The sequence below is a fragment of the Ranitomeya imitator genome, chromosome 2, assembly GCF_032444005.1.
Source record: "Ranitomeya imitator isolate aRanImi1 chromosome 2, aRanImi1.pri, whole genome shotgun sequence".
Lineage (NCBI taxonomy): Eukaryota > Metazoa > Chordata > Amphibia > Anura > Dendrobatidae > Ranitomeya > Ranitomeya imitator.
This window is the reverse complement of record NC_091283.1, coordinates 261,524,170-261,543,645: the sequence shown is the minus strand read 5'-3', so window position 1 is coordinate 261,543,645 and position 19,476 is coordinate 261,524,170. Positions and strand designations below refer to the sequence as shown.

The 19,476-nt window shown below is 43.6% G+C and overlaps 1 protein-coding gene across 2 annotated transcripts; it reads left to right on the top strand.

The window, feature by feature from the left end:
• The first annotated feature begins 1,725 nt into the window (after nt 1-1,725).
• LOC138663012 (gastrula zinc finger protein XlCGF26.1-like) lies at nt 1,726-18,162 on the top strand. 2 transcript variants are annotated; one of them, XM_069749055.1, is made up of 7 exons: nt 1,726-1,880; nt 2,373-2,517; nt 2,645-2,752; nt 2,826-2,946; nt 3,030-3,127; nt 3,325-3,415; nt 16,638-18,162. In XM_069749055.1, exons 2-7 carry the CDS (start codon nt 2,440-2,442, stop codon nt 17,825-17,827), a joined length of 1,686 nt encoding a protein of 561 aa, XP_069605156.1. In that variant the 5' UTR covers nt 1,726-1,880; nt 2,373-2,439; the 3' UTR covers nt 17,828-18,162. The 2 variants fall into 2 exon arrangements, with proteins under 2 accessions (XP_069605156.1, XP_069605155.1); XM_069749054.1 differs by having other exon boundaries at nt 1,740-1,945; nt 16,638-18,153.
• The last annotated feature ends 1,314 nt before the right edge of the window (nt 18,163-19,476 follow it).

Genomic DNA, 19,476 nt, shown 5'->3' with positions numbered 1-19,476 from the left:
TTTTTAAACCATTTGAGCTGGCAAAGTGTTGGGCTTTATTATATTTATAGGATATTACAGGGACAGCGGCCGAGCAGTGGGGGCGCCAATGTCGAATTAATAAGGTGTCGAGCTCCACTGACAGGCAGAATTCAGTGAGTAGGGCTGGACTCTGTTCATATGTTATCAGTAGATGTACGAGAGACGAGAGGCTGATGACCGCAGTGTTACCATGTGGGTCAGTTCTACAGGGGGATAGAGAGCTGGGGGGGTCTGTGAGCGAAGCTGGGGGTATACGGTGTATACAGTGCACACAGGGGGGTCCGTGACCGAAGCTGGGGGTATACAGGTGTATGCAGCGCACACAGGGGGGTCTGTGACCGAAGCTGGGGTATACAGGTGTATACAGTGTACATAGGGGGGTCTGTGACCGAAGCTGGTGGTATATGGGTGTATACAGAGTGCACAGAAGGGTCTGTGATCGATGCTGGGGGTATACGAGTGTATACAGTGTACATAGATGGGTCTGCGACTGAAGCTGGGAGTATACAGGGGAGAGCTGGGGGGGTCTGTGAGCGAAGCTGGGGGTATACAGGTGTATACAGTGTACACAGGGGGGTCTGTGACCGAAGCTGGGGGTATACGGGTGTATACAGTATACACAGGGGAGTCTGCGACCAAAGTTGGGGGTATACGTGTGTATACAGAGTACACAGAGGGGTCTGCGACTGAAGCTGGGGGTATACAGGTGTATACAGCGTACACAGGGGGGTCTGTGACCGAAGCTAGGGGTAAATGGGTGTATACAGCGTACACAGAGAGGTCTGTGACCGAAGAAGGGGGTATATGGGTGTATAAAGCGTGCATATGGGAGCCGGTGACCGAAGCTTGGGGTATACAGGTGTATACAGAGTACACAGAGGGGTCTGTGACCGAAGCTGGGGATATACAGGTGTATACAGCGTACACAGGGGGGTCTGTGATCAAAGCTCAGGGTATACAGGTGTATACAGTGTAAACAGGGAGGTCTGTGACCAAAGCCGGGGGTATACGGGTGTATACAGTGTACACAGAGTGGTGTGAGGCCGGAGCTGGAGGTATACGGGTGTATACAGCGTACACAGGGGGGTCTGCGACCGAAGAAGGGGGTATATGGGTGTATACAGCGTACACAGAGGGGTCTGTGACCAAAGCTGGGGGTATACGGGTGTATACAGCGTACACAGAGGGGTCTGTGACCGAAGCTGAGGGTATACGGGTGTATACAGCGTACACAGAGGGGTCTGTGACCAAAGCTGAGGGTATAGGGGTGTATACAGCGTACACAGAGGGGTCTGTGACCGAAGCTGGGGGTATATGGGTGTATACAGCATACACAGAGGGGTCTGTGACCAAAGCTGGGGGTATACGGGTGTATAAAGCGTGCACAGAGGGGTCTGTGACCGAAGCTGGGGGTATATGGTTGGTCAGTACACAGGACCCCATACAAACAGGGCTCCGCTCAGTACATGCCAGGCTCTGCTCCGTACACACACGGCTCCGCTCCATACACCTCGTACACACACGGCTCCGCTCTGTACACCCTTTACATGCGGCTCCGCTACATCCACACTGTAAACCCCTCCTGACCCCACACATAAACTTCCACTCATCCAGCACCATGACAACCAGCACAGCAGAGTCCTGCATATACACAGAGGCCCCAGATCATGTGACCCCTGACTCCTCCCCTCCTGTGACATCATCACAGGTACTGTGCACACAGCAGCCATATAAATCTCCGGCCACGGTGGTCTCTCCCAACTTCTGCTCTTTCTCCTTCTTTTCTTGCAGGGGCCGCAGTGGATTTCATCCTAGATCCATAGATCCGCATAGAGGAGCGATGTTCCTTCAGTCTAATGGTAATTGGTGGTGATATTTGTCCAGTGTCCACTTTACAGAGTAAATCCCTCCAGGACTGTAGCAGGTAAAGACCCCAATATCCACCGGTGTCCCTTCTAATGGGGGAAAGTGCCAAAGAAACCCATCATATCCCGAGAAAGAAGCCCTGTACATGGAGACATCGGCCTCACAACGTTGCTGACCAATATACTATATAGCTGTGCAATATACTACGTGGCTATGTTATATACTATGTAGCTATGTTATATACTACGTCACTGTGCAATATAGTACGTAGCCTGTGCTATATACTACCTACATATTCTAGAATACCCGATACGTTAGAATTGGGCCACCATCTAGTCTCCTATAAAAGCCTCAAACTTCTGTGTGTGAATCAGAGCTGAGATCTAACGTGATAGAAGATTACAGTGCGGGGAAGACGGGAAACCTTCATATAGAGGCCGGTGGGGATGGAGTCCGTGACCGACTCTGGCCAAATCTGTCTCTAGAGCCGTATCGGATCCTCTCAGTGAAGATCTTCTACAAAAGAAAATTCTCCTGATTTACCCATCAAAGATGGATATGGACAGAGACAAGATGGCGGAGAGGATATTACACCTCACCCTAGAGATCCTCTTCCGGCTTACTGGAGAGGTGAGAGATTCTGATGACGTCACATTACATCATTCTTATCTATGGGAATAACAGATGGACAGAACTGGAGAGGTGAGGACTCTGGAAATGTCTGTAGTGAGATTTATTAATGTCTCTCAATTACCAGGATTACACAGTGGTGAAGAAGACCTCTAGTGATCGCTGTCAGGACCCTGTGTCTGAGGGATGGGGAAGACCCCATCCACCCAAGATGATTGAGCTGCTGACTGGAGAGGTGACACTGCTGGGACATTATACAGTAACACTATTAAGGGATCGGGGGATGACGGTATCATTGTATGTGTCAGGTTCCTATAAGGTGTCAGGATGTCGCTGTCTATTTCTCCATGGAGGAGTGGGAGTATTTAGGACACAGAGATCTGTACAAGAACGTCATAATGGAGGTTCCCCAGCCCCTCACATCTCCAGGTAATAGACAGGACTAAATACACACGGCCTATAATTATCTGTATGTAAAGAATGAATTCACTCCATGTATGTGTTTCCTCCAGATCTATCCAGTAAGAGGACAACACCAGAGAGATGCCCCCGTCCTCTTCTTCCACAGGACTGTAACCAAGAAGATCCCAATGCTCCTCAGGACCATCAGGTAGATGGAGAGAAGGTGTCAGGAGATCTCCCTATGATGTGTAGATGCCGGTGAAGGTCTTGTGCTCAGTCTTGTTTTATCCACCAGTATTATATGTTTTATACTTGTGTAATGAGAGCGGTGGAGATGGCAGGATTAGAGCTGATCATAGATGTGACTTCTCCATCTGTCGGTGACTTTTACAACATTTGTTTCAGGGTGAAGATCTGACCCATATTAATACTACAGATACATATGTGAGGGGGGATGAGCGGTGTAAAGAGGAGATTCCTACATATGGCTACCCAGGTGAGTAGTGACCACTAAATGCAGAGAAGTCACAGATTCTTCTCAGTCACTGGCTGTGGCTGCTTTATCGGTGGTGTAGTCCGGCCGTATTACCATGATCACCATTTTGCCTCTAGACCACAACATTCTCCTCCACCCAAAACTGTTCTTATGACTTTGGGCATTGAAAGCCCTTTTCTATAGAACTTTCACCCTGGAAGATCCACTGAGATTAGAAGACTCTGACCATTACCTGCCCAGATCTGTAAACTACAAAGCCAAATGACAGCGTACGTAGAATGTGCTGACAAGATAGAAATATATTATGATGAGAAAACGGAGGGTAATGATGCTGTTGGCTTCCAAAATCTCTGATATGGGAAGAAGGAAAAAATCAGGGCTTTGAAAAGAGCTGCCAAGTGCTGAGACAGAAAGTTGGCTATCAAAACAAATGAACGTAAAAAAAAGTGCTACAGTTAGGGTTGGGGCTAAAGTTAAGATTGGGGCTAAACTTAGGGTTAGGGTTGGGGCTAAAGTTAGGGTTACAGTTGGGATTAGGGTTTGGATTAGGGTTAGGGTTGGTATTAGGGATAAGGTTGGCATTAGGGTTACGTTTGGGATTAGGGTTAGGTTTGAGGTTAGGGTTGAGATTATGATTAGGGGTGTGTTGGGCTTAGGGATTTGATTAGGGTTAGGGTTGGGATTAGGGTTAGGGGTGTTTTGGCGTTAGGGTTGTGATTAGGGTTATGCCATAGGGTTAGGGGTGTTTTGGGTTTAGGCTTTTGATTAGGGTTTTGGATTGGGTTGGGATTAGCGTTAGGGGTGTGTTGGGGTTATGGTTGGAGTTAGAATTGTGGGGGGTTCCACTGTTTAGGTACATCAGGGGGTCTCCAAACGCGACAGTCAATTTTGCGTTCAAAAAGTGAATTGGTGCTCCCTCCCTTCTGAGCTCTGCCATGCGCCCAAACAGTAGTTTACCCCCCAAATGGGGTATCAGCGTACTCTGGAATGATTGGACAACAACTTTTGGGGTCCAGTTTCTTCTGTTACCCTTGCGAAAATAAAAAAAATTGGGGGCTAAAAAATGATTTTGTGGGAAAAAAATGATTTTTTATTTTCATGGCTCTGCGTCAAACTTCTGTGAAGCACTTGGGCATTCAAAATAATCACTACATATCTAGATAAGTTCCTTTGGGGGTATAGTTTCCAAAATGGGTTCACTTGTGGGGGGATTCTACTGTTTAGGTACATCAGGGGCTCTGAAAATGCAACATAACACCCGCAGACCATTCCATCAAAGGCGACATAGTATCACTCTACACAGTAAAAGGACCCCCCCATTTAAAACAGTATCCTCAAAAAATAAAATAAATACATCACTGCAGTAATAATATCCTGTAATTCGCCCCTATGGTAATAATATCCCCCATCCTGGGTCCTGTGTGTCTGATTCCTGGCTTCAGCTATATGTTCTCCCATCCTGCCCTCATGAGTATCCATTCTGCCCCATATCATCTCCCCATCCTGCCCCATCTGTCTCCATCATATTCATCCTGCCCCCATGTCTTTCATTCTGCCCCGTGTCTCCAATCATGCCCCGTATCTCCATTCTTGCCCCACCTGTCTCCAGTCCTGCCCCCAGTGTATCCAGCATTCTGCCCCCAGTGTGTCCAGCATTCTGCCCCAGTGTGTCCAGCATTCTGCCCCCAGTGTGTCCAGCATTCGGCCCCAGTGTGTCCAGCATTCTGCCCCCAGTGTGTCCGGCATTCTGCCCCCAGTGTGTCCAGCATTCTGCCCCACTGTGTCCGGAATTCTGCCCCAGTGTGTCCAGCATTCTGCCCCAGTGTGTCCAGCATTCTGCCACCAGTGTGTCCAGCATTCTGCCACCAGTGTGTCCAGCATTCTGCCCCCAGTGTGTCCAGCATTCTGCCCCCAGTGTGTCCACCAGCATTCTGCCCCAATGTGTCCACCAGCATTTTGCCCCAGTGTGTCCACCAGCATTCTGCCCCAGTGTGTCCACCAGCATTCTGCCCCAGTGTGTCCACCAGCATTCTGCCCCAGTGTGTCCACCAGCATTCTGCCCCAGTGTGTCCAGCATTCTGCCCCAGTGTGTCCAGCATTCTGCCCCCAGTGTGTCTAGCATTCAGCCCCGGGCCCCCTGAATCGCTGCTCTCAATATTAAAAAAAAAAGAAGTTCTTACCTGACCGCGCTCCTGCGGCGAAAGCGAAGCTCCCTCCATTCAGCTGAAGCGCGAACTTGCTCTGGCAACTGACACTGACGTCAGCCGTCATTTTTTCCTTCCACATTGTTTCAGTTGCTGTGAAGCACGTCAAGGGTTAATAAACTTCTTGAATGTGGTTTTGAGCACGTTGAGGGGTGTAGTTTTTAGAATGGTGTCAAGTTTGCGTATTTTCAGCCATATAGACCCCTCAAAGTGACTTTAAATGTGAGGTGGTCCCTAAAAAAATGGTTTTGTTAATTTTGTTGTAAAAATGAGAAATCGCTGTTGAACTTTTAACCCTTTTAACTTCCTAACCAAAAAAAAAAAATTGTTTCCAAAATTGTGCTGCTGTAAAGTAGACATGTGGGAAATGTTATTTATTAACTATTTTTCATGACATATCTCTCTGATTTAAGGGCATAAAAATTCAAAGTTTGAAAATTGCAAAATTTTAAAAATTTTCGCCATATTTCCATTTTTTTCATAAATAATCGCAAGTAATGTTGAAGAAATGTTATGACTAACATGAAGTACAATATGTCACGAAAAACAATCTCAGAATCAGCGGGATCCGTTAAGGCATTCCAGAATTATAACCTCATAAAGTGACAGTGGTCAGAATTGTAAAAATTGGCTCGGTCATTAAGTACCAAAGTGGCTCTGTCACTAAGGGGTTAAACTGGTGGGATCTCGTTTATATTCTAAAGCGAAATGCCTAAACAGACAGATTACACCTCTCCTAATATTATGTCTCTGGCTGGTCCATCCTATTATGGATCGCTTGGGTCGTTTTTAGATCCCTGATATCGGAGGAATCTCCCTTCTCTCCCTTCTGTGCTGCTGAATGTGATCATATGGTCCCTACAAGACCAGGTCCAGTCTTTCTGGCCAAACTTCACTTTTATGATCGACAACATTAAATGTGCAGTGAGGCCAAGTGTGAATTTCTGGACAATAACAGAGTTTCCCTTTATCCTGACTTTTCAATTTCTTATTAAACCAGCTAACTTCATACAAGATTGTGATACACATAATAAACAGTACACCTGTGCCATGATGTATCTCTGAGCTGTGCGTGGCTGATGGCTGGAATATACAGTGGGTGCGGAAAGTATTCAGAAGAAGACTTTAAATTTTTCATTGTTTCATTGCAGCCATTTGGAAATTCAAAAAAGTTCATTTTTTCTCATTAATGTTCACTCTGCACCCCATCTTCACTGAAAAGAAAAAACAAAAATGTAGTAATTTTTGCAAATTTATTAAAAAAGAAAAACTGAAATATCACATGGTCATAATTATTCAGACCCTTTGCTCAGTATTAACCCTTTTGAGCTAGTACAGCCTTGAGACTTCTTGGGAATGGTGCATGAAGTTTTTCACCCCTGGATTTGGGGATCCTCAGCCATTCTTCCTTGCAGATCCTCTCCAGTTCTGTCAGGTTGGATGGAGAATGTTGATGGACGGCCATTTTCAGGTCTCTCCATAGATGCTCAATTGGGTTTAGGTCAGGGCTCTAGCTGGGCCGGTCAAGAATGGTCACTGAGGTGTTCTGAAGCCACTCCTCTGTTATTTTAGCTGTGTGCTTAGGGTCATTGTCTTGGTGGAAGGTGAACCTTCGGCCAAGTCTGAGGTCCAGAGCACTCTGGAAGAGGTTTTCATCCAGGATATCTCTGTACTTGGCCGCATTCATGTTTCCTTCAATGACAACTAGTTGTCCTGTCCCTGCAGCTGAAAACCACCTCCATAGCATGATGCTGCCAGCACCATGTTTCACTGTAGGGATTGTATTGGGCAGGTGATGAGCAGTGCCTAGTTTTCTCCACACATACCGCTTAGAATTATCACCAAAAAGGTCTGTCTTCATCTCATCAGAGCAGAGAATCTTATTTCTCATAGTCTGGGAGTCCTTCATGTGTTTTTTTAGTAAACTCTATGTGGGCTTTCATATGTCTTGCACTGAGGAGAGGCTTTCGTCAGGCTACTCTGCCATAAAGTAGAATAGACACATCCCACAATGGACAACAATAAGATGGATCTCACACACATACTAAATAGTATAGTGTTAGGGATAGTACCCGTACTAGAAATCCCTCAAACCAGTCTAAGACACTCCAAAATAACATAGAGAAAACCCGAAAAGAAACACATGGAGTATATGTCCCAAAATGTAAAAATACATTTTTATTTATAACAATATTAAAATCACAATCATGAAGTCATAACATATGCAGAGTACACAATAGGGGAAACTAAGGATAGCACTGAAAGTGTTAAAAGGACGGAAGACCCCCATACGCTGCTAATACCGCTTTCTAGTATAAATGCCATTAAGTGCAGGTTTTTAGGGTAAAGACGCCACCACATCCGACAGTCCGCAGGTGAGCAACTACATCTCCCCAAGTGGGGTGCCGCTAACCACAGAACGGCCTATATCACATTTAAAGCGGTATAATGGCTCCTACCCATATACTCGGTCTCCGGTCTTAGGGGGGGTCACCGCCGCAGTCCCAACGCGCGTTTCGCGTTGGCTTCGAAGTTGGTTGACGAAGCCAACGCGAAACGCGCATTGGGGCTGCGGCGGTGACCCCCCCTAAGACCGGAGACCGAGTATATGGGTAAGAACCATTATACCGCTTTAAATGTGATATAGGCCGTTCTGTGGTTAGCGGCACCCTACTTGGGGAGATGTAGTTGCTCACCTGCGGACTGTCGGATGTGGTGGCGTCTTTACCCTAAAAACCTGCACTTAATGGCATTTATACTAGAAAGCGGTATTAGCGGCGCATGGGGGTCTTCCGTCCTTTTAACACTTTCAGTGCTATCCTTAGTTTCCCCTATTGTGTACTCTGCATATGTTATGACTTCATGATTGTGATTTTAATATTGTTATAAATAAAAACCTATTTTTACATTTTGGGACATATACTCCATGTGTTTCTTTTCGGGTTTACTCTGCCATAAAGGCCCGACTGGTGGAGGGCTGTAGTGATAGTTTACTTTGTGGAACTTTCTCCCATCTCCCTACTTCATCTCTGGAGCTCGGCCACAGTGTTCTTGGGGTTCTTCTTTACCTCTCACCAAAGCTCTTCTCCCACAATTGCTCAGTGTGGCTGGACGGCCAGGTCTAGGAAGACTTCTGTTGGTCCCCAACTTCTTCCATTTAAGGATTATGGAGGCCACTGTGCTCTTAGGAATCTTGAGTACTGCAGAAATTCTGTTGTAACCTTGGCCAGATCTGTGCCTTGCCACAATTTTGTCTCTGAGCTCCTTGGCCAGTTTCTTTGACCTCATGATTCTCATTTGGTCTGACTTCCACTGTGAGGTCTTATATAGACAGGTGTGTCTCTTTCCAAATCAAGTCCTATCAGTTTAACCCCTTACCGACATCGGGAGTAATAGTACGCTGAAGTCGGACTCCCTCCCTTTGATGTGGACTCCGGCGATGAGCTCACATCTTTCCGGGGACACGTCATCTGTTTTGAACAGCTGACATGTGCCCGCAATAGCCGCGGGTGGAATAGAGATCCACCCACGGCTATTAACCAGTTAAATGCCGCTGTCAAACTCTGAAGCGGCATTTAAATTTCACTTATGGCAATCACGAAGGAAATACGCACACCGGTGACCCCCGTCACATGATCGTGGGTCACCAATGTGTTGGCATGACAACCTGAGGTCTCCTGGAGACCTGTATGGTTCTCAGTGCTGGCTTCCTGTGAGCGCAACCCAGTGGTCGGCGCTCATAGCAAGTGAGTAAATCTGCTATATACAGGCCATCTGAACATCGCCTCTATGTAGCAGAGCCGATCGGGTTGTGGCAGCTTCTAGTCTCTTATGAAGACTATTGATGCATGCCAAAAGTAAAACAAAAAAGTTTTTAAAAATATAAAAATAAAAAATATAAAAATTCAAATCATCCCCCTTACGCCCCATTCAAAATAAAACAATAAAAATAAAATCAAACATACACATATTTGATATCGCCGCATTGAGAATCGCCCGATCTATCAATAAAAAAGGAAGAATTAACCTGATTGCTAAACGAAATAGCGAGAAAAAAGTAAAATTGCCAGAATTTCTTGTTTTGGTCGCCGCAACATTGCATAAAAATGCATTAATGGGCGATGAAAAGATTGTATCTGCACCAACATGATGTCATTAAAAAACGACAGCTCGGCACACCAAAAATAAGCTCTCACCCGACATCGCGAAAAACGAGACACTACGGGTATTGGAAAATGGCGCAAATTTTCTTCTTTTTTTTTAACAAAGTTTTTTTTGTTGTTGTTTTTTTCACCACATAGATGAAAAAGAACCTAGACATGTTTGGTGTCTATGAACTCATAATGCGGTAAAGTAGATGATAAGCACAGCCCGAGGGTGGAGGTGCCGAAGAAGTAGGTGCCCAGACCTTGAAGTGTAGTATAGGATATATTTGGCACACTCGTATGGGTCTGATGCAAAAAAGTGTTTATTATATACATACAGTATTCAAACGTTTCGGTCTACCAAGGACCTTCATCGGTGTGCTCTACAAATAAACAAAATAAAGTGCATAGACATAATCCGAAACCAGAAATTAAATAAAATAAAGTATATACAAGGAAATATATCTGGTCGCATATGCTAGACTGGTAGAAACCAGAAATGACACTCCAAACATTATAACAAAATATACGTCATATATGCGAAAAATATTTTACACAAATATAAGTGGAATCCATGGGAACCTTATAGGTACTAGGACTAGACTATAGAGTGTGGGGTTGGTGTCTCACGAAATAGATAGGGGGTACGTACCTATGGAGAGCTGGAAAGAGGGTATAAAGCATAGACCCTTAGAAGTTATATTGCATCTGTAGTGAAATAGAGAGAATATATATCTATATAAACGAATGGCATGCATAGGAACGTGTGGCACAGTGACTAGAGGTTCTATTAATGGACGTACCAAGATAGTAGGATAAACAAGGGATCCTGAAAATAGAGGGCTCTAGACCAGCCGATCTATAAGAGATTGCCAAATGTTTGTTAGAATACTATTAAAATAGTAGGGAGTCCATGCAGCATGTAGGCATTCGTATCTGTGGCACTTACCGAGCCTTAGAGGAGGCTGTGGAGAGAGAAGACGGACGCGGTATCCACCGCAGGTCACAGGAACTGAATGTCGGCGGTACAATGTCCGGGAGTGCCAGAACTTATAAAGCCCTGTGCGCGTGCTGTGCCTTGTGCAGGCATCTACTACGGAGGACAGAGAATGAACTTCAATCCAATATTGCAGCCAGCATGCAGCCAGCGGGTAAGGAAAGGGTGAATCAAACACCCGAAAACCCCGCCTCCATGGCTGAAGATTGTTTCCTCCAAATTTAGGTGACAGTGTCCCTTTAAAAATGAAAACGCAAAACTGAAAAAGGCTCCGGGGGTTAATTAAACCCAGCTGGCCTCCAATGAAGGAGTAGAGCCATCTCAAGGAGGATCACGAGGAAATGGAGAGCGTGTGACTGATATATGAGCGTCTGAGCAAAGGCTCTGAATACTTATGACCATGGGACATTTAAGTTTTTCTTTTTTATTAAATTTGCAAAAATTTCTACGTTTCTGATTTTTTTCAGTCAAGATGGGGTGCAGCGTGTACATTTAACCCCTTCACGACATGCGCCGTACATCTACTGCGCATGTCGTGAATCCCCCTTTGATGTGGGCTCTGGCGGTGAGCCCACATCAAAGTCGCGACATGTCAGCTGTTTTGTACAGCTGACATGTGCGCGCAATAGCGGCGGGTGAAATCGCTATTCACCCGCCGCTATTAACCTGTTAAATGCCGCTGTCAAACACAGACAGCGGCATTTAACTACCGCATCCGGCCGGGCGGCCGGATATGACGTCATCGCCGACCCCCGTCACATGATCGGGGGTCGGCGATGCATTAGGAAGGTAACCATAGAGGTCCTTGAGACCTCTATGGTTACTGATGCAGGTCTGCTGTGAGCGTCCCCCTGTGGTCGGCGCTCACAGCACACCTGCATTTCTGCTACATAGCAGCGATCTGATGATCGCTGCTATGTAGCAGAGCCGATCAGGCTATGCCAGCTTCTAGCCTCCCATGGAAGCTATTGAAGCATGGCACAAGTAAAAAAAAAATGTTTTTAAAAATATGAAAAAAATATAAAAAATATAAAAGTTTAAATCACCCCCCTTTCGCCCCATCCTAAATAAAACAATAAAAAAAAACCCAAACCTACACGTATTTGGTATCGCCGTGTTCAGAATCGCCCGATCTATCAATTAAAAAACCATTAACCTGATCGCTAAACGGCGTAGCGAGAAAAAAATCCGAAACGCCAGAATTACGTTTTTTTGGTCGCCGCAACATTGCATTAAAATGCAATAACGGGCGATCAAAAGAACGTATCTGCGCAAAAATGGTATCATTAAAAACATCAACTCGGCACGCAAAAAATAAGCCCTCACCCGACCCCAGATCACGAAAAATGGAGACGCTACGGGTATCGTAAAATGGCACTTTTTTTTTTTTTTTAGCAAAGTTTGGAATTTGTTTTCACCACTTAGATAAAAAATAACCTAGTCATGTTAGGTGTCTATGAACTCGTAATGACCTGGAGAATCATAATGGCAGGTTAGTTTTAGCATTTAGTGAACCTAGCAAAAAAGCCAAACAAAAAACAAGTGTGGGATTGCACTTTTTTTGCAATTTCACCGCACTTGGAATTTTTTCCCCGTTTTCTAGTAAAAGACATGGTAAAACCAATGGTGTCGTTCAAAAGTACAACTTGTCCCGCAAAAAATAAGCCCTCACATGACCATATTGACGGAAAAATAAAAAAGTTATGGCTCTGGGAAGGAGGGAAGCGAAAAACGAACACGCAAAAATGAAAAAGGGCCGTGACTTGAAGGGGTTAATGGGAGAAAAATTAACTTTATTTAAATTTACCAAATGGCTGCAATGAAACAAAGAGTGAAAAATGTAAAGGGGTCTGAATACTTTCTGTACCCACCGTACATTTATTCCCGCCGCCAGGAGATGTATTGGCTCCAGCCCTGGTTTCATGGATTCACTCCACCTCATAAATTCCATTGTTTTTGATCCTAAGGAATTCAGATTACTGCACAATCTCTCCTGAAATGGGGAGCAATGTTATTTTCTCTAATCTTCTGGTCAGGACTCATAGTAGCTCCAATGGTCCACCATAAATGAGTACAACTCTGGTTTACTGTTGGAGTTCTCCCCTCATACATATGTTTCAGATTCCTCAGCTCTGAATTTCAGAGCTCAAATTTCCCTCAGCTCCCACATTCCCTCAGCTCTGCACTATTATAAAAAGTTCTATTTAAGTTTCTAATATTTCTTCTTGACATTAATCTGACAGAAAATATTGGTCCTTATGATAGTTTATATTGCTTAGAGCCACCAAGTCCCATACTCCAATTACTCCAGAGAAGTTTCATTACTACTCATTTTTTTTCCTGAGGATGACTGTTCAGCTTGATCATTTCAGTAGATGTGTTATTTTCTATATTCACAGTTTTGCCAATTACCCTTTAACTTCTTTAACCCCTCTACATGGATTTGGACTTACACAGAGACCGCTAGGCTTGAAGCACAGTTAAGGTACCGTCACATTAAGCGACGCTGCAGCGATCTAGACAACGATCCCGATCGCTGCATTGTCGCTGTGTGGTCGCTGGAGAGCTGTCACACAGACAGCTCTCCAGCGACCAACTATGCGAAGTCCCCTGGTAACCAGGGTAAACATCGGGTTACTAAGCGCAGGGCCGCGCTTAGTAACCCGATGTTTACCCTGGTTACCAGCGTAAGCGTAAAAAAAACCAAACACTACATACTTACATTCCGGTGTCTGTCCTCTCCGGCGCTCTGCTTCTCTGCACTAAGCGCCGGCCGGAAAGCAGAGCACAGCGGTGACGTCACCACTGTGCTTTCCAGCCGGCGCTTACACAGTGCAGGGAAGCAGAGCGCCGGAGAGGACAGACACCGGAATGTAAGTATGTAGTGTTTTTTTTTTTACATTTACGCTGGTAACCAGGGTAAACATTGGGTTACTAAGCGCGGCCCTGCGCTTAGTAACCCGATGCTTACCCTGGTTACCAGTGAAGACATCGCTGAATCGGCGTCACACACACCGATTCAGCGATGTCTGCGGGAGTCCAGCGACGAAATAAAGTTCTGGACTTTCTGCGCCGACCAACGATGTCACAGCAGGATCCTGATCGCTGCTGTCTGTCAAACTCAACGATATCGCTATCCAAGACGCTGCAATGTCACGGATCGCTAGCGATATCGTTCAGTGTGAAGGTACATTTACCTACTGTTCTGTGGAGTAAGATGGGAAGAAGAAAAGACAGATAGCCATGTCGGAACCAAGAGGCCAGAGAAAATACTAACTCAGGAGACATAAGAGTAGTCAGTAAACAGGCTGGGGTCACAACAGGAAACAAATACACAAGCCGGGAGCTGAGCACAGAGGACTGAACTAGAGGAGATCAAGGCTGTATCTGGCAGCTTCCGGCAATGTGCTTCAAGCTTTAGTAAGGTGTGGTGCTTTCGAAGTCCAACTCTGATTGCCCAAGGAGTTCGCAATTTCAGGTGGACATACTGCATGTGCTTTGGCATTGTCCCAGATTGTCCTCCTATTGGATTGTTGTGTTGAACTGCATTGGAGTGGTGTATGGGTACGTTATTCCTAGGGATCCGTTGATATGTATATTAGGGTAAATATTAAATGACAATACGACTAAAATTGTAATTGCAAGATTATAGTTTGCTGCAAGGAAACGGATTGCAAAATATTGGGTTAGAGAGGAGCCTCCGTCCAGACGCGAATTCATTGCTCAAACGAACCACATAACTGAACTTGAAAAAAGCATTTACACCAGGAGGGACGAGCTAGATATCTTCCATAAATGATGGCAGCCGTGGTTGGATAGGATTAATGTTCTACCAGTATATAGTATAGAGTAGAATTTATGGTAAACTGGCACTCTGTTTGATATTGTCAACTATGGACGAATTATTGTTTGCTCCTGATATGGCCTCCTTGGGGGGTTAATTTACTGTCAAACAAAATGAGTATGAACATGTGATTTGTTGTAAATCTTGTTATCGGTAATACAAATGTATCTGATTAAAAAATGTTTGGTGCTTTCCAATTGGCAAATAGTACTACAGATGCCAGGCACCCTAATCTTATTGACTGGGCAGAGCCTGCACCGCCAAGAGCTTCTGGTTCCAACCCCACCTCTGTTACCAGCATCGCCTGCAGATTGAGTAAGCCGCGTCTGGTGTCCAAAGCAGACATTGCAGGAGCAGATCCCAGAGGAGATGGAACACACCATTTGCAGAATTCCTAATATGAAAAAATTGCAGAAAACCAGAGCAGATGAAACCCCTTTAACCCCTTTCTGACCTCGAACGGGATAGTACATCCGAGGTCAGAACCCCCGCTTTGATGTGGCCTCCGGCGGTGAGCCCGCATCAAAGCCTGTTCAAAACAGCTGACATGTGCTCGCAATAGCGGGGGGTGGATTCACGATCCACCCGCCACTATTAACTAGTTAAATGCTACTGTCAAACGCTGACAGCGGCATTTAACCAGCGCTTCCGGCCGTCAGGCCTAAAATGCGTGCATTGCTGACCCCCGTTATGTGATTGGGGGTCAGCGATGCATCGGCATGACAACCAGAGGTCTATTGAAGACGTCTATGGTTGTTGATGCCTGATTGCTGTGAGCGCCACCCTGTGCTCAGCACTCATAGCAATGGAGTAAATCTACTACATAGGAGCAATCTGAGCATCGCTCTTATGTAGCAGAGCCGATCAGGCTATGCTAGCTTCTAGCCTTCCATGGAGGCTATTGAAGCATGGCAAAAGTAAAAAAAAAAAAATCAAATATACATATATTTCGTATCGCCGCGTTCCGAATCGCCCAATCTATCAATAAAAAAAATGAACCTGAAAGCTAAATGGCATAGCAAGAAAAAAAAATTGAAACGTCAGAATTGCGATTTTTTTTTTTTTTTTTTGGTCACTGCAACATTGCATTAAAATGCAATAACGGGCAATCAAAAGAATGTATCTGCACCAAAATTGTATCATTAAAAACGTCAGCTCAGCACACAAAATAAGCCATCACCCGACCCTAGATCACAAAAATTGGAGATGCTACAGGTATCGGAAAAGTGCGCAATTTTTTTTTTTAGCAAAGTTTGGAAATTTTTTTTTACCACTTAGATAAAAAATAACCTAGACATGTTTGGTGTCTATGAACTCACAATGACCGGGAAAATCATAATGGCAGGTCAGTTTTAGCATTTAGTGAACCTAGCAAAAAAGCCAAACAAAAAACAAGTGTGGGATTGCACTTTTTTGCAATTTCACCACACTTGGATTTTTTCCCCGTTTTCTAGTACACGACATGCTAAAATCAATAATGTCTTTAAAAAGTGCAACGCGTCCTGCAAAACAATAAGCCCTCACATGGCCATATTGACGGAAAAATAAAAAGTATGGCTCTGGGAAGGAGGAGAGCGAAAAACGAAAACGTACAACAACAAAAAAAATGGGGTCATGAAGGGGTTAAAATGACTCCATTTTGTAAATTATAACCCTCAATAAATTATAGGAATAGTGACTATTTTGACTCCACTTGCAGTTTCCAGATATTAGCACGCGCAGTGAATGTTGGAAAGTGAAAATTGCAAATATTCCAAGTTATTACATAACACATAGTGCCCAGATTGTGCTCCAGGAGATACACATGCCAGACAATAAGCGATTTCTTCTCACTATAGTAATGCCAAAAGCATGGATGCTTAATGTGGTTTGAGCACAGTCTAGTAAACTGTAAACTGTCATTGTCTTGGGGAATAATTCAATAATTTTGCATAACTTGCCATTTTTACAGACCGTTTAAGTAGAAATGGTCAAAAATATAGAATTCAAGGATATTTTATTCTAAAATAATAATTGGTTTTATTCTTGGCAGATAACTGTACCAGGAGATCAGCAGGACAGCTGACATCTTCAATGTTTAAATCAGATAATCTTGAGATCCCACAGGATACAATTGAAGTGAATGCCATTACTCCAAATATACCATCATCCCTTCACAGCAAAGATCTGTCATCTGATCCTGTGGAACAGATCCTGTCTTCTGATTCATTACCGACTACTAAGGAAAATCAAAGTCACAAAATAAGCATTAAAAAACTAACTGGTCCTAAAGCAATGGAGACATTTTCATTTTCAGAATATGGAAATAGTTTTCCCCTAGAAAAGTCCTTTCTCAAACAACAAAGCATTCACAAAGCAGACAATAGAATTTCTTGTTCCAAGTGTGGGAGATGTTTTAACCAGAAATCAGATTTTGTCAGTCACCAGAGAATTCACACAGAGAAGAAGCCATTTTCATGTTCAGAATGTGGAAAATGTTTTATTCGGAAAGCGCAGCTTGTTACCCACCAAAGAACTCACACAGGAGAGAAGCCTTTTTCTTGTTCAGAATGTGGGAAATGTTTTACAGATAAAAAAGTTCTTATCAGACATCATATGTCTCACACAGGAGAGAAGCCTTTTTCTTGTTCAGAATGTGGGAAATGTTTTACCAGGAAAGCGAATCTTGTTACCCACCAGAAAACCCACACAGGGGAGAAGCCTTTTTCCTGCTCAGAATGTGGGAAATGTTTTACAGTTAAAAATGTTCTTATCAGACATCATAGATCTCACACAGGGGAGAAGCCTTTTTCCTGTTTAGAATGTGGGAAATGTTTTAACCACAAAGCAAATCTTGTTAGCCACCAGAAAACCCACACAGGGGAGAAGCCTTTTTCATGTTCAAAATGTGGGAAATGTTTTAACCAAAAAGGGAATCTTATTAGCCACCAGAAAACCCACACAGGGGAGAAGCCTTTTTCCTGCTCAGAATGTGGGAAATGTTTTAACCACAAATCAAATCTTGTTAGCCACCAGAAAACCCACACAGGGAAGAAGCCTTTTTCATGTTCAGAATGTGGGAAATGGTTTAACCACAAATCGAATCTTGTTAGCCACCAGAAAACCCACAGAGGGGAGAAGCCTTTTTCATGTTCAGAATGTGGAAAATGTTTTAACCAGAAAACACATCTTGTTACCCACCAAAGAACACACACAGGGGTGAAGCCATTTTCATGTTCATAATGTGGAAAGTGTTTTGTGAAGAAACCATCTCTTTCTAGCCACCAAAGAATTCACGCAGGGACGAAGCTTTTTCTATGTTCTTAATTGTGTTTACATAGTCACATATAAGTGCTTCTCACTAATTTAGAATATTATCAAAAAGTTAATTTATTCCAGTTCTTAAATGCAAAAAGTGAAACTCTTATATTATATAGAATCATTACAGAGTGATATATCTCAAGTGTTTATTTCTGTTGATGACTAGATCCTACAGCCAATGAAAACCCAAAAGTCATTAAGTCAGTAAATTTGAATAAAAACACCTGGAATGGCTTCATAAACGTTTTAAAAATGTCCCTTGGTCTGTTTCAGTAGGCTCCACAATCATGAGGAAGACTGCTGACTGGACATGTCTAGAAGGCAGTCATTGACACAGTCCAGAAGGAGGGTAAGCCACTGTAAAATATTAGTATTTCAATAATAATAAAAAAAATATAGATTACTTTACATATGCAGGTTCTAACTAGCAAATAGATACTCTGGATAGTGAGGGACTGAGTTATTCTGAGGATTGTGGCCGCTACATCTGTTCTCTGTTTGTCAGACCTATAGGGCTTTTGTCAGAACTGTGGCTATTTGGAGATAAACAATGGTTCTTAAAGGTCACAGGCTATATGCTTAAGCATTTCAAAATGAGGTAGTGTACAAAAAACTGATATTCATATTCCGCAAGTTACTAGTGTTCTTCTAATATGGTAGAGGCTATGAATATAGCAGCAGATCACCATATGTGGTTATGAGACAGGAAAAATAGATCCAATGTAAATCTATGGGTCAAAATAGTATATAAGCTGACCTAACTCCTGTTCAGACAGATCTCTCATACTTTGAGAATCTCCAACCCAGACCACATCATACTTCAAAACCATATGTAAGAACCAATGAATGCTTGTTTTCTACAATGCAGAATCCAACCAGAGGAGCAGCACTTTTAGACCTAGTACTATCTAATAGACCTGACAGAATAACAAATCTGCAGGTGATCGGGCATCTAGGAAATAGCGACCACAATATTGTACAGTTTCACCTGTCTTTCACTAGGGGGACTTGTCAGGGAGTGACAAAAACACTGAACTTTAGGAAGGCAAAGTTTGACCAGCTTAGAGATGCCGTTAATCTGGTAGACTGGGACAATATCCTCAGAAATAAGAATACAGATAATAAATGGAAAATGTTTAAGAACATCCTAAATAGGCACTGTAAGCGGTCTAAACAAAGAAGTAAGACAGGCAATTAACAGTAAAAAGAAAGCATTTGCACTACTAAATCAGGATGGCACCATTGAAGCTCTAAAAAACTATAGGGAGAAAAATACTTTATCTAAAAAACTAATTAAAGCTGCCAAAAAGGAAACAGAGAAGCACATTGCTAAGGAGAGTAAAACTAATCCCAAACTGTTCTTCAACTATATCAATAGTAAAAGAATAAAAACTGAAAATGTAGGCCCCTTAAAAAATAGTGAGGAATGAATGGTTGTAGATGACGAGGAAAAAGCTAACATATTAAACACCTTCTTCTCCATGGTATTCACGGTGGAAAATGAAATGCTAGGTGTAATCCCAAGAAACAATGAAAACCCTATATTAAGGGTCACCAATCTAACCCAAGAA